Source organism: Phoca vitulina, unplaced genomic scaffold, assembly GCF_004348235.1.
Source record: "Phoca vitulina isolate PV1807 unplaced genomic scaffold, GSC_HSeal_1.0 scaffold34, whole genome shotgun sequence".
NCBI classification, from domain to species: domain Eukaryota; kingdom Metazoa; phylum Chordata; class Mammalia; order Carnivora; family Phocidae; genus Phoca; species Phoca vitulina.
In genome coordinates this window covers 9,718,423-9,734,172 of record NW_022589737.1, presented here as the reverse complement: position 1 = coordinate 9,734,172, position 15,750 = coordinate 9,718,423, and the positions used below count along the sequence as shown (strand labels likewise).

The window sequence follows — 15,750 nt, the reverse complement described above, 5'->3', positions numbered from 1 at the left end:
GATCCTTTTAAGTAATCCTTCTGGAAAATCATACATTTGTTTCATCTATGCTGTGATGGCCCAGAACATTCTTGTAATTCTTCTTAGAAATTGTCTTCAAAGCTAGCTCATGAACCACTCAAGAAAATCCACATCCTTGATCTGTAATCATATATTTTTGCCTGAAAACAGCTTTCCCAAGGAAGCTATTTTGAAAAAGATCACATTCATTTGCTGAATAAATTGGGGACTGGAGTGCTTATTTAAAAAAAAAAATTGGATAATTTAATCACCTCCTACACCTACACTCACCTCCTTCACTGTATTCCTTTGTACGCCATTGCTCTTTCTATTCCTCTAAAGCTTATACATCCATCCTGTCTTCTCAACCACACTAATGGGGAGTGCTGTGCAGGTGAGGGAAGGAGGCTGTTGAACCTGGCAGACTTATGCAGAGGGGTGGGCTCCTCCTATATTTTTCCCCACAAAGGTCAGCCTAAAGATTCTCTTCAGGGACAGCTCACGTGCAGGATCTGGCAGGGCTCCCCCCATCCTGACACAATGGAGACCTACAGTCTGGGGTGCCTTGAAGAAGCCCAGGACACAGATGCGACAGATGCCAATGCTTGGTGGTGGGGTGGGCCAGCACTCACGTGGTGAGGGTATTCAAGCCACAGGCTTTCATCTTCAGCAAACGGTCCTTCCAGTATTCCTTGGGCACCCGGAAATAGTGCATGGAGCCCCCGAAGATCCAGAAAGTGGAGTCCTCCAGCATGAAGTATTGGCCATTGGCCTGCAGCCCTGACTGCCGGTGTCTTAGCCACGTAGGGAGGAGATTATACCAATCCAATCTGCAAAGAGAAAAGGCAGCCGAGAAGCTTGGCTCATCCTCACCAGTGAGCAGGGGTACAGAGTCTTAGGAGAGAGGCTTTTTCTTCTCCTCCACAGGCCCTCTGCGTTTCTAAGAGCTCCTGCTTCTGAGGCCTTCAGAAAAGGTTCCCCACCCTCCGATTTAGCCGAACCTTAGAAGGAGTCTTTCTTCAGTACACTCATCTGCATCCCACTGCAGGGGAAGAGCAAGCTGAGGCCATAGTCAGGAACAAGACAAACACAAAGGTCAACATGAAAACTGTGCTAACAGGAGAGAGGATGAGGTGGGGGGCACACAGCATGGAAAGGGTATTCTCAGGGGCGTGCAGGGTGCCTAGGGCAGGTTCCTACAATGGCCAGCTTGTCCAGGCCATTTGACTAAGCATCAAAGAAGCGGCTATTTCAAATAGTACCTCTGAGCCGCCTCATGGTCACAGCTGCCCAGCCTGAGATGCAAATACCTAGAAGGAGGTATCTGGGTTAGAAACAGCATCTGTTCATTGACCAACATTCCAAGTATTAATTATTACGTAAAGATCAAGTTCAAGAGATAATCCAGCACAACAGAGAGCCCCACCTGGGAGGGCTGTTGGAAAGTGCTAGTCCCTAAAAAAGTAGGTCTTGGGGAGTCCCCTTAAACTGATCCCCATGACTAGAATTCCTTCCCTCTCTTTCCTCCCCAGTCTCCAAAGACCATGAGAGAAACCCAGCAAGAGACGTTGGGGGAGCCAAAAAATTTAGGAGTTTGGAGACAGAAAATGGTAGTAGGTCTGAGGGGAAAGCAAATTTCCGTTGGTGCCTTTTCCGCACCCACTTTTCATTACAGTTCCTGACACTAGAGGGCGTATTGCCCCTCAGGGCTCTTCTGCATCAGAAAGCTCCCTAAACTGCTGCCTATCGGTCTTTCCATTCATTTTGTAACACTAGCTAAAACTGTGCCACTGAGAGACATGCTCTGCTTAAGGCCCAAATTGCTCCACGCAATCCGTATCGATACACACTGACGGGGGACTGTCGTCTCTTAGAAGAAACAGAGATACAGGAGCCAAAATTAGGCTAAGAGCTTCAATCTTGATTCTGGATTCAACAGTTCTGTGTCCTTCAAAGGGGCAGCTCCTTCACAGAGCTTTGGCCTCCATGGGGACCAGGAGTGGAGATCATGGGGGCAGAGGGCACATGCATGTCGCACATCCCATTGCTGACTCTCCTAGTATGCTTATGGGATGAGCCATCCCTTCCACTCTCTCTCCATCTCCGCCACAGCCCTGTCCTCCTGCTGTGTCCTTTTCCTACATGCCAACCAGCTTCTCCTCCGCTTACAGTGCCAAGTGCTTCAGCTCGGAACATAAACGTGCATACCCTACACTGTAAAGCAGCCAGAGCCCTGCTATTGGTGGGAAAATTTTTAATGGCATTTAGTGAAAATCCACTGCAGGTGTGCATGCTCCTCAGGAAGCCAGCTCCCATCCTACCAAAGTTCCTCCAAGCCACAGACTTCACGGTCCCTATAAGGCATCTTGACACATACAGTCTTCTCCACCTCCATGCACACTCAGATAATTACAAGTCGGTGTCATGCTGTGCTGTAAGGCAAGCACAAAGATAAGGCCAGGGCTGGCCTCTGGGGCATGTGATCCATGCAGTCCACACAGGGCCCCAAGCTCAGAAGGCTCCCTTGCAACAAGTAGTTAAATAAGCCACAGAGATCTAATCCACAGTATATTGAATATAGACTATATTGTACTATAATTATGTCATGTGATAAATTATTGTTACAGTGGCAATCACATTACGATATATAAATGTATCAGAGCACACACTGTACACATGATTTCAGACACACTATCTCCATCCTGAAATTCTCAATGTTTTTTAGACAAAGGCCCCACATTTTCATTATGCACCGGGCTCCACAAATTAGGTAGTCCTAGCAATGGCAGAGGACAGTAGCTGAAATAGACACACACACACACACACGTAATTGTCAAATGAAGAAATTATCTATATCATCCAGGTGGAGTCAGAGAAAGCTTCGTCCAGAAGATGACATATTCACAGGTTTGAAGGCAGAGAATATAAGAAACCAGAGGGAACTAGGGGCAAAAGCATTAAAAAGTGAAAGCATGTCTACTCAGGGAATGGCAAGCAGACAGGTGAGGAGGCTGTGTGAGCACGCACCCCAACCCGGGGCCCCTCCGCAGCGTGGGCCTGGCATGGGCACGCACCGCTGCCAACCACCTGCTAGTCTGCGACTGGTACAGAAACGGAGATAATTTTAGAGCAATGAGGGTCATTTTATGTCTGTTGAAGCTCATCATAAAAGACTGGGGCATGTACTTTGTGGATCTCTTCATTTCCTTTTTCTAGTAATGCGTTTTCAATGTCTTTGATAAAGTAACATTGGGGGAAAAAAACTTTTAAAGAAGAAAAGGAAAATGATTCTTCAGCACAGAGAGATTGAGAAATACTGCTCGAGACCAGAAACAACAGTCTGGCCTCGGGCAGTTGTGATCAGAGCTGGGAGGACAAACATATTGACCAGTTCGGTTTAACAGGCTTAGTAACCAAATGGGATGCAGGACGCGTGAGACCAAAACGGTGTGAAATTGCTTCATCAGCAGCCTTCCCAGCACTTGGCTGAAGTCGGCTACACGACTAGAAGGGAGGTTTGGGTTTAGCCACCACGGTGGTTCTCAAAGCTGGCCCCCTATCTGAATCACCTGGGAAGCTTAAAACTAAGGAATGTGCAGGCCCCACCCCTGACCAATTAATGACGGTGGAGATGGACCACAGGGATTGGTAGTTTTTACAAGCTCCTCCACAGATCTGGGTGAGGCTGAGCTCCTGGAAGTGTTACAGGAGGGCTTGGGGGCAAATCAGGGACCCTGATGGCCAGAGATGGGAGAGCAGGAGGCCAAGAAGACAGAAGTGCCACAGACATCACTGACCGCTTGGAAATTTTGTCAACGGCCACTCATGGGCAAAAAAAATTAATTTGACCCCTCCTTCCTACTTCTCACAGCCCCCAGGACCCAGAACTCCTGGTGCTCTGCGGACTGTAGTTGTATTATAGTACAGTTGAAATGGTCATTTGTGGATAACCTGGGGACCTAATTATTGTTTTCTTTCTCTAAAGAGAAAAGTTCCATGTTCCAAGTGACTTAGAAAGGATATTTCAGAATATAGTTCTAGGGGCACCTGAGTGGCTCAGTCGGTTAGGCCCTGAGATCAAGATCTCAGGGTCATGAGTTCAAGCCCCGTGTTGGGCTCCACACTGAGCGTGGCACCTACTTAAAAAATAGTAATAATACAGTTCTTCCAAAGGACCATCTATATGGGGAAGCAAAAACAAGAACAGTATCTGTAAGAGGAGGATCTGGACATGAATCCTGGCCCTACCCTTGTAGCACGGCCACCTTGGGTCAGTGACCCTAGCTCTGTGGGCATGAGTTTCTTCCTCTGTGAAATGGGGTGCATGCCTGTCCTAACTGCTGTGAAGGTCAGATATTAACAGAATACTCTGTAATGTGCTATAAAAGAATTTTGTCACTATTTGCAATAAATTTATTTTTGCATGCTTTGCATATTAGAAAGAACAACCTCAGTGGGGTTTTTTTATGTCCTTAATATGGAATCATCCCAATTTTTCCATTCTTAACCATTTAATTTATTGTCTAATCATATTTTATATGCAAGATTTTGTGCCATCTTACTACAATTTCTAAAATTTTGCAGTGAAAGGTCTATCCACCAGGATGCTGTCAAACCAACCCAGCAAACCCCAGGTGTGGGCCAAAGCCACCCTGCCTCCTGTCTTTGTGCAGCCAGCAAGCTACGGATGTCTTCCACATTTTTAAGTGGTTGGAAAGAAACCCAAAAAACAAGATTTGAGGGCACAAAAAATTATATCAACTTCACATTTCACATTTCAATGTCCATAAATGGTTTTACTGACACCCCGCCATGCCCACTCCTTTCAGTCCTGACTGTGGCCACTTTGGGGCACAGTGACGTTGCTGGGATAGACACTGCAAAGCTGAACACATTTACTATGTGGCCCTTTACAGGAAACTTTGCCAACCCTGCCCTAAAGGATGAGGCCTGGGATACTCAAAGGAGGCTTCAGGCCCCCCATGACCACTGTCGGGGCCTCCTAGCCACCTCCTTGGTCTGGCTCTTCTCACTACCCCCCCCACCTCCCCACCCCCACTCTTTCCTTTGGCCACAGGCTCCTGGTATTCTGGCTGTGTCTGAAGTCTCTCATACTGCAGGCACAGGAGAGTTTGGTCTCCCTTAGTTCTCACCGTATCTGCTCCAAAGAACACACTCTGCCTTCTTGCCTCATGGACTCACTAGGCTTTACATACTCTCCCCACCTGACATCCCCAGGCATTCCCTCGGGTGCCCCACCCTCCAGGCTAGCCCCAGGCTAGAATGAGGAAGAACTGATGGACAGATTCTCTTCTTAAACACAGGGGTATACTGACAGTCCAGTGGTAAAAATACACACATGCACACACAAAATCTCATTATTTTTAAAGACAGTGAAAATACAATTTAGCAATCACTCCATTGGGCAGCACTCCTTATTCACTGGCCAGAACTTCAAAAGAACAATCTCCAACTCACCAAGCTCATATCACGGACCTTAACTTTTGTTTAAGGTGTCTCCCAAATGCTGTGAGAGCCTCCCTCTCCGCACCCGCTCAGTGAAGAGGTGTAGACACAGTTGGAAGCGCACTCTGAGACCCCTTGTTCCAACATACTCCCTGCTAGTAACACACTCTCCCTAATCTGTCCCCTAGCAGGTACCTAGTCATTAGGAAACCTCCTTCTGGGTTTATGTCTCCAGCTGTGGTCTGCACCTGCAAAGTATCTTCATCTGGAGTTTGCTACAAATGCAGAAACTCGGGCCTTAACTGAGACCTGAATCAGAATCTGCATTTCAACCAGAACCCAAGGTAAAGTTTGAGAAGCACTAATCTGTATCTTGTCCTTTGATATATGTATATATAATCTCTTCCTGGATAGAGCTTCTATTTGCTACTGTCTTTATGTGCTCTTATTTTCTAGATTTTTTTAAAAATATTTCCTCTCAGTGCTTATTAAGAAGCATGAAGCCAACACTGCAAACAACAAAAACTAGCTCATATCAAATTCTAAATTCTGGAGAATTCAACTGTTTTCTTTCTGAAAATCTTCTGGTAGGTTACTGAGTTTTTAATATATTAATGAAAAGGATGAATTCACTGAGAAAATGAGGATGATAAATGTGGGGTTTCTCCAAGGAATTCACTGTGAGAAAATGAGATAATTACACATTAGAGCTTCATAAATGAGAAAGCACCATGCAAATAGTTGTTAATACTGATAACAGTCATTAGTACTAGTGATCATAAATTAGTAATAACCCCATGCTTCCTGAGTAATTAACTCAGTAATAACAAAATAAAGAAAGTGGAAACTAGGTGGTTACACCAGGTCAGAGAGACTTTCCTTCTAAATTAGGAGCTGTGATAACCAAATCCTTAGGAAACCCTCGTTTCTGTTGCTTTTCCCAGTGAGCAAGCAATTCATGTTGAAACTTTTTTTTCTTTAGATTGTAGAAAGCTTTAATTGGAAAGCTTTTATTTATTTATTTAGATTGTGGAAAGCTTTTTTTTTTTTTTTAAGTAATGTCCGCCCAATGTGAGACTCGAACTCAAAACCCCGAGATCAAGAGTCGCATGTTCCACCAGCCAGCCAGGCGCCCCTTGTTGAAACATTTTTGTTGAGACCAGGGCATCTGCCTTCTTTCTGGCTGGAGCATATATTACTTTTTCCTGGAAATTTTGTTGCCTTTGTATCTTTGCTTCATTGTAGGCTAAGTAAATTTTCAGTCTGAGAATAAACTGAAGAGCAGGCCTTGGTCACCGACCTGACCTGTCCTCAGGTTTGCTCTGCTCAGAGCCACACTCTGTCCACAGTCCACAGTGAGGTTCCTGGAAGAAGGCACATGCGTCACGCTTTCTGACAGGGCCTCACACCATGTAACAAGACCTCTGTATTCTGGTCACTACCATCCCTTTTGGCAGGTGATATTAGGTTGTGCAAGCCAGAGACACAACAACAGCTTACAGCGGAAACCACAGGCAGAGGGCTTGGGGCCTGAGTTCCCTATGGTCAGGAGTTGCCATCAGGCAGTGACTGGGAGGATGCTGGGGGTAGAGGAACGAATCCTTCTTATACTTTATCACTGTCGTGGATCATGATGACAAAGGACACAGTGCAGGCTCCACACAGGCCGGATGTCACTGGACATGGTCAAAAGTGCTGGGTTAGTATGCTTGAATATGGAAAAAAGGCAGATGAGCTGGTGACAAGCTTACAACCTCTTTCATGTGAAATGGGCCCCTGAATTGATTCTCAGCTCTCAGAGACGGTCTTCCAGGTGCGGTGGGAGAAGAGCCAGATCCAGTCACCTACTTGAACGATCTCCTTGAACAGAGTGTGCTAAAGATCAAGGCAGGTCTGAAATGGCTCTTGCCATGCCAGAAGTCATCCCTGTGTCACCTGTAAATCCTGCAAATATTGATCAGTAATGGGGGCCATAGCAGGACTGGGAGGCTTCACTTGGAGTCACAGCCATCTCCTTCAGCCTTCTGTCATACCACACAATCTGACCAGATTCAGACAAGGTAGTATCCACCCAACCAGATGGGGCAGAGAGAGCATCATCAACTTCTGAGGCATATTGGCCCCCAGCAGAGACCAGGCAATGCCCATGCAATTTTAGGCTGGCCAAGGGTGTGGACAAGCTCAGTACATAAGGTAGGAATCTGCAGAAATAGTCCTCCAATTCACAGAGCATAAGTCTTCGCTGATCCTAGGGATTGGTTATTTTGCCACTATACATAATGTATACTTGAGAGATAACTTACAAATCCAATTTCCAGGTGCACTGTGATCCTACTAGGGCTACCCTAAGCAGAGGTTCACCTGCATCTGAGTCCAATGCATCATATTAAAGACCAAGAAAACACTCACCTCTTCGTTCATTCAAGTGGTCATGCCCAGAGACAATTATTTAGATGGCAGTTATGTTAAACTGCCCAAAAGACATCATCATGCATAGAAATTTCCTCACTTGGATCAAAAATACAAATTTCTAGTCATCACTCCAAGATTCTGATATGGTTACAGGTTCCCATGAGGTCCCATTGCCTTGGGCATTCCATTCCCTTCAACTGCCCACTTGAGGATATTTCGGCCTTACCAGTCTTTAGGCTGTACACTCCTCCCTCAGCAGGGGAGCTTGAGGGCCAAAGGAAGGCGCTGCCCACTCTGCGGCCCAGGCCAGTGCCCTTAATGCCTCTAATCCAGAATAATGGCTCTTGGATCAATCCTGGAACCCCAAGAACTTCAGCCCCAGCAAAATGGAACTCTGTCTTTGTAGCTGATCCAGCTTCCTAAATGTGATCCTTGGCCTGGGCCCAATGCTTTAGGCTCCTGCTTTGCTGGAACAGCATTAAATATTTCCAAAGGGCTTGAACCTTCCATTCCAAAAGCTAGTATACTCATTTTGCAGAGATGCGAGGTCATTTTGCAGCATTTTGCAGGTCAACGGCACTACTGCAACCTTAGTACCTCTGTCCTTCCCTCTGAAAAGGCTTCTTGGTAAGCCAGGAAATGGCCTAGCACCCAGGCTCCAGCAAGTCAGGCCAAGTGGCTGTCTACATGATCCAGGGACATGCTGCTGGTTCAGAGGGCAATGTCTACCAAATACTGCAGGAAATTTAATGAACACTTATTAGACCAAAACCTTGAGACCCATTGGTGAAGCAACAAAACTGCTCAACTATATATTAACAATAGTAATCAACCACATATTAATAATAAAAAATATCCTGATGTTATATGACAGAAATTTTTCATTTGGGGGAAAATTTCCATTGCGGCATCATAAATAAAAAAGGGTTATATCCCAACCTAGAAAGCGGTGAAAATTCTGTTAGATAACCTAAAAGACTCTATTGATAGCAAGACTCTGCTCTTAGACTATGGACTCTGAGAAACAAACTGATGGTTCTAGAGGGGAGGGGGGTGGGGGGATGGGCTGGTGATGGGTATTAAAGAGGGCACGTTCTGCATGGAGCACTGGGTGTTATACGCAAAAAAATGAATCATGGAACACTACATCAAAAACTAATGATGTAATGTATGGTGATTAACATAACATAAAAAAAAAGACTGCTCTTAGAGATGCTCGTGGAATCAGAATAGAATGATTTGTGAAACGGGAAACATAAATATGTTCAATATTTTTTAAAATCCACCACACGAGGCTTATGTACATAGATATGTAAGAGATGGACTAGTTCTTAAAGATACAAAGAACCTATACACATGAAGAATAAACAGAATTTCCCCTTCAGACTATAGAGCTCAGAATCTTCCTCACATTGATCCAACAGAAATAGAATGTGCTATTTTACTTATTTTAACTTATTTTTACTTACTTATTTTAAATGTCTATCAGGATTAGGGGCACCTGGGTGGCTCAGTCGGTTAAGTGTCTGCCTTCAGCTCAGGTCATGATCCAGGGTCCTGGGATCAAGCCCTGCATTGGGCTCCCTGCTTAGCGAGGAGTCTGCTTCGCCCTCTGTCCTTCCCCCCTCACTCGTGGGTTCTAGCTATCTCTCTCTCTCCAATAAATAAATAAAAATCTTTAAAAAAAAAAAAAGTCTACCAGGATTTAAAATGAATACCTCATATGGTCAGCAATGCTAGGGACAGAAATATACCCAACGGATATTCATTGCAATTTGGGGGGTTTTTTGTTGTTGTTTTTACTTTATAGTATTTTAATTCCAGTGTAGTTAACATACATTGCAACTTTGCAGTAGCTAAAAGATTGCAAACAATCGATGCCCATCAATAGGGAACTGTTTGAATAAATTATACCCCTAACGGACAAACAGGGTAATACATATAGCTGCCTTCTTATATGCACAGAATAGCCCTGGGAGAAACCATTATTAGTAATCACCTCTGGTGGGGCGGAGAGGGGTGCCTAAGGGCCAGGAGTGGGGGCTTTATTCTCCTCCTTATATTATTTGAATATTTAATCCTTTACATAGATTACTTACAAAATAAATTTTGCAGGAAAACATGTTTTTGAAAGGAAAAATGCCACTATCTGTCTTGCTGAGTGTGTGACTATGAAAGCAGCATCACCAACTAAGAGTCTCTACCTAGCAGACCCGTCAAGAGTTATTTGCTTCATTACCATTAGCCTCTAAAAATACCCTTGCCCTTCTTTCCCAGGAGAAGTCTCACACAATGGGAACTCTTTTTCAACATGGCCTTTAATATCCAGAGCAAAAGGCTTAAGCAACAAATAAAACTGAGTGGGGAGGAAGCAGCAAATGTCCCTATACCAGAAGAACTGTGCTGGATGATGGGGGAGGGACCAGGGAGATGGGGGCTGGCCTCCAGAGTCTTTTTCAGGTGCTAAATGTTCTGAAAAGACCTCTCTAAACTCCAGCATCTCCTGAATCTTCATTAGAATAGCATTCAAGGTGATATAATGGAACTCTGAGTCATTTCATCAAAGATTAAGTGCTTTTATTTCACTTGCTACTTCCTTGACCCAAGGTACAGAGAACTCTTTGGCCAACCTTCTGATACTTCTGCTGCCAAGGCTGTGTAGCTTTTTCCCTGAATCTCCTGGGTATCCCAGTCCCTTTAATTACAATACAGTAATAATGTCCATGCTCTTGCTCTAAGACACTCTGGTCCCCTTCAGTTGGCTAGTATGGCAGTGAAAGAATCCCAATGCCAACTCTATCTTCCCAGAACAGGGTGGTTCAGACATCCTACCTCTCTCTCTCTCTTTCTCTCTCTCTCTGACTGAGCCACTGCCCAGGTAGCCATGTTTCTCCACTTGTGTCAGATAAATGACTACCTGCTGAAAGAGACACTTCCCAGATGCTGAAAACTTCACTATTAGAAGATGAAAGGAACAGTGTTCAAAGAGTTCCAACATTCCAGGGAATATGACTCAGGCTTCACAGGGTAGAGTCCTAGAACAGGCAAAGCTCATAAAATCAGTGACCACACAGAAGCCCAGGAAAGGAGGCACAATTTGCCCACACATCCTTGGAAGGCAGGACTGGCCATGATTTGGATCAAAGGTGACCAGGTCATGTTGCTAAGTCATCCACCTTCTCTAAAAAGAAGATTTTGATAGGCTCCTCTTCTTTCCTTCAGGAAGAGTTTGGGGTCTGGAATCCAAATAATGCCACTGTAGGAGCACTGAGTGAGGTAGAGCTGGGCAAACAGATGAACTTGCCTTTAAGAAGGCATGATGCAGGGTACCTACCTGGCCAATTTCCTCTCCTGACTTTTGCCAGCTAATATATGAGGTATAAGAGATGCAGAGTTCATTGTATTATTGCTCAGTGATGTATTTATATTAAGGAAAAGAGTCATGAGTGGGAACCATGCCTTGATCATATCAAGCAGGCATTCTTGCGTCCATGGAGTGGGAGGAGGAAAGACAAGGAAAGGCAACTCACTCAGACATGGTTCCCACTGATATGCATCAAAGATTTCCAAATAATATACTGAGTAAAAGAAGCCAAATCAAAACAGAGTACATACTTTAGGACTACATTTCCATAAAACCCTAGAAAATGCAAACTAATATATGGTGGCAGAAAGCAACAGATCAGTGTCCTTAGGAGTGGGGGAGCAGAGAAGGGCAGGAGAGAGAGATGCACAAGGGCACAAGGAAATTTCTAAGGCTGATGGATATTTTCACTCTCTTAACTGTGGTGGTATTTTCACAGATGGATATGTGCACCAACACTTATCAAACTGTACAAGCTAAACATGTACAGCTTATTGCATGAAAATTATACTGCAATAAAGGTAAATTTCAGAACATCGTTCAAGCTAAAAAATATCAAAGGTTGAAATCATCCTCAAAAGTCATCTTGGTCCTCCTATTTCTTGGATGTGATATAGTCAAACAGCTATGAAACCCAGCCCAAGGTAAAGTTCATGGGAAAAAACAAAAGCTGGAGCCCAGCAGGCACCCCCTACCCAAATACCTGCCTTCTGAGGTACAGGAAAAGGCTGATCCTGACAGCTCAGCTCCACAAAGCTGCCAGCTGAGTAGCCAATTCCCATGTGACCTATATTCCACTGGCCATATCCACATTACCAGCAACAGCTGGGAGGGGTCCCCACCTCCCACTCAGTTAATGATCCAGTCAAAGCTAGAGCAAGGCAAAAAGAGGAAGCAACAAAGAGTGTATTCTCCTCTGCCCTCCAGAGGTAATCCTTGGTGTCCAGCCCATGGCAAAAAGCCCAATACCATGAGGGTAATAAAATTAAAAAGATGCCCAAAAGACATATTCTGAAGGACCCTAAGAGATGGCCCTGAATTTGGGTCAGAGCTTCTCTGGCCTCTGTCTTACCTGCTGAGAAAGGAGGGATATCAGGAATAAAAATGACTTTACTAAGCATTTCAAACTATTTCCTCAGGCTTGAGTTGTAGCTATTCCCAGGTACCTCCATCAGCCCCTGACTGACTCCTGCTATGGCCACTCCAACCCAGGTAGGGACATGGTTAACTCACCTATGAGAAGCTCAGGCTTCTTCACCGCCAGTCAGCTACCTGACACCTCATCTTCTTTTCTGCCAGACACCAACAAACACCCAGCCTCCTTCCCACACCTTTTCCTGTGGACTATTAGGGTGCACTACCTGGCCCAACTCAAGCCCCTCAGAGCTGCCCCTCAATGCCCCTGCATGGACTGCCATATCCTTGACCTCCAACAATGAGCAAACCACATGCTACTTGCACACCTCTGGCCTTTCTCTCTGGGGTGTGGGCTCCTTGATACCCTGCTGCATGCTGGAGGCTCCTGTTGCCTCTGCTTTGAGTAATCCTTCTGGGCTTTGCATCAGCCTTGCGTCAGGAGGAAGGCTGAGCATCCTACAAGAGCCAGGATCAGCCTTCAGAAAGGAATGGATTAGAGATCACTGACAAGATGGAAAAAAGTCTTAGGAGCAACTCAGAAAACAAAATGCCTCTTAAGTTTTCTGGGCCCCAGAGTGAGAAGAGCACCATTTCTTTCTCTCAAACAATATTATGACATCCTCACCAACTCCAAAGCCAAGAAGATGTAAAACAAAGACACATGTCTTAAAAAGGTGGAAATAGTTTCTGACTGTGTTCTGTGGCAGCAAAAACATTCAAATATTCATCTCCATCAAAAACTTCCCTATCTCCCAGAGGAGAGTCAGAGAAACTAACAAAGGGGATTGGAAGAAGCAAAAGATAAAGCTGAAGGGGTGGTGTGTCTGCCCCCACATCACCTGCTTCAAACTTAACTTTCAGTGCCAAAGCATTTGATACTGCTGGTCTGCTTTCCCAGCAACACTGGAGGTTTTGAATATGGAAAGTGCCAGCCATCGACCTGAAAGACATGGTCAGGACTGTAGAATCCTATAAATAGATAACAGTTTACAAAAGTTCTGGGCTAGGGCACCCACACAGGCTGTGGGTAGGTCCTTCTACCACTAAACACAACCACTTGTCAAACATAACACTTTGTAAAAGGGGGTTGGGAAGGAGTGAGCTGATGACTGACCAACGCGGGCAAGTGGAGAGAGAAGACATATCAATCCTAAAGTGGGGCTAGTAAATCCAGGGTTGAAGATCTTGAAGGACCCAAAGGACAGCGATCTCATGACTGCGCTGGGCAGTGAGATCGACCATAGCTGTGAGCCCTGGAGCTCTGGCTTCTGATGAATAGAGAAGCCTCCCAGCAGGCTTGGTAGGAAATGTGGGGACCCGGGAGAACAGCAGAAGCAGGCTCCCCAAGGAGGACTAGGGGCGGAGCAGTGATCGGGGGACATCTGAAAAGAGACCTGATGGCTAGCTCTGCTGGCCTTCCCAGAGAGCTGGGAGTATCCACGAAGAAAGCAGAGCCCGGGCATCACAAGCTTCGAGAAAGTGGGGAAGCTCGACACAGACGCTAGGGATTGAGAGGACAGCACCTAGTGTCACCTGGATCTCGAGGCAAGAAGCAGAGTGCCTAGTGGTGGAGAGGGATGCCAGACCCAACAAAGAAGAGGCCGGATACCCATTCCCGGTGGGGAATCGCGATTCGCGGGACGCGGACTCCCGGGGCTGCCTCCCTCAGGTGAGAGGGGAGACGCAAACTGCGGGTGTGGAAGGCTGAGGTGTCTGGAGTCCGGCAGGTGCCGGGCGGGGATCTCTCACCTGCAGAGCACCAGGAAACTCAAGATCACCAGCAGCACGAGTCCGAGTGTGCGGCCCGGCTTTCGCCCGATGCTCCACTTGCCCATCGCGCGATCGCGCAGCGCGCAGGGACCGCAGCTAGCACTGTAGCCGGGACTCAGCCGCGCGCGGGAGGCTCGGGACGGGGGGGCGGGGCCGCACTCTGGTCGCCCGGGCGACCGGACCGCGTCCCGCCCGGCCCGCAGGCGCTCATTGGCTGAGGCCTTCGGCCCCGTCCCATGCGTCGCCAGCCTAGCGTAGGCGGGGGCGGGGCCTGCAACGGAGGCGGGGCGGGCTGCCTCCCGGAGCAGTTTCCAGCTCCCGGAACGTTCCCGGGAGGCTTTGGGGGTCTCCCCCGCCCACCTGCCCTTAGTCTCAGGGAGGCGCTGGCTGTTTCTATTTTACTTCACGAGATATGCAAACAGGTGCAAAAATACTGGGCCAGTGTTGCCCAGTCCTTGCGCATCGTAGAGCACACCCCCCACCTCGCTACATTAGCAAGCATGTATTAAAGGCGCCTGCAAAGCCAATACGATGTTTTAAAACAATTCAGATTTTGAAGAAAAAAAATTTGAAGTAGTGAAGTATCATATGAAAAGTCAGAACATTGTAGAATTTCCTTTAGACATATTTTATGACTTAGTGTAGCATGAGGGGTGGTGAGGTGCCCAAGAAGGAGCACCAAAATATTTCTTGCCTTTAGTTTCTTATTCTGGTCCTGACTCCCAGCACTTTCAATTTTTTATCTTTAAAAAAAGTCCAGATAAAACCCTCAAATTTTATGAAAGGATGAATACAATTCTTATGGGTACAGAATTATGTCACAAAGGATATTGTGTAATATTTGGGCAAACTTATGCTTTCTAAAAATCATATGCCCAATTCATCCCAAGAACAAAATTCAGATTTTACTGCAAAAAATCTGAAACATTTTCTAGGAAGGCTAATGTTTTTTCAGAGCATCCGAGTTTCTAGAAAATATCCCCTGTTGCATGTTTCAAAACCACTTCCTACACTTGTACATAGTTTTGAACTTGTAAAGCTGATAGGAACAAAATGAGATTTTACTTCTCAGAACAAAGACATGCAGAGTTTGGTGTGAAGGGTCCTTTGACTAGCATTAGGCAAATATTTAGTATGGAGCAAAAGTTAAACCAAGGAGAGGAAAAAACAACCAAACAAGTTGCGGGGGGTGGGCGGATAGCAGGGCCAGAAACATTCCTGGAGACGTTTAGAGAGGGAAGTAGCTCCTCTTTCACACTCTACAAAATCAGTACCTTTTCCCCATTTTTTTTTTTTTTTTTGGTAATTAGGCAGCCATTTATTTTTTTTAATAATTATTTTATTTTATTATGTATGTTAATCACCATACATTACATCATTAGTTTTTGATGTAGTGTTCCATGATTTATTGTTTGCATATAACACCCAGTGCTCCATTCAATGCGTACCCTCTTTAATACCCATCACCAGGCTAACCCATCCCCCCACCTCCCTCCCCTCTAGAACCCTCAGTTTGTTTCTCAGAGTCCATAGTCTCTCATGGTTCATCTCCCCCTCCAATTTCCCCCCCCCCTTCGTTTTTCCCTTCCTACTATCTTCTT

At 45.7% G+C, this 15,750-nt stretch overlaps 1 protein-coding gene across 1 annotated transcript in view; it reads right to left on the bottom strand.

Annotated features, from left to right (window-relative positions):
* Positions 1-14,214, bottom strand: part of LOC116645800 (beta-galactosidase-1-like protein 2) — a 54,872-nt gene extending 40,658 nt beyond the window's left edge. The window contains exons 1-3 of the mRNA XM_032426212.1: positions 14,129-14,214; positions 1,263-1,310; positions 633-830 (exon numbers count right to left, since the gene is read on the bottom strand). Of these exons, the coding sequence (XP_032282103.1) occupies positions 633-830; positions 1,263-1,310; positions 14,129-14,214 (332 nt within the window). The remainder of the gene's footprint in view (positions 1-632; positions 831-1,262; positions 1,311-14,128) is intronic.
* Between the last annotated feature and the right edge of the window lie 1,536 nt (positions 14,215-15,750).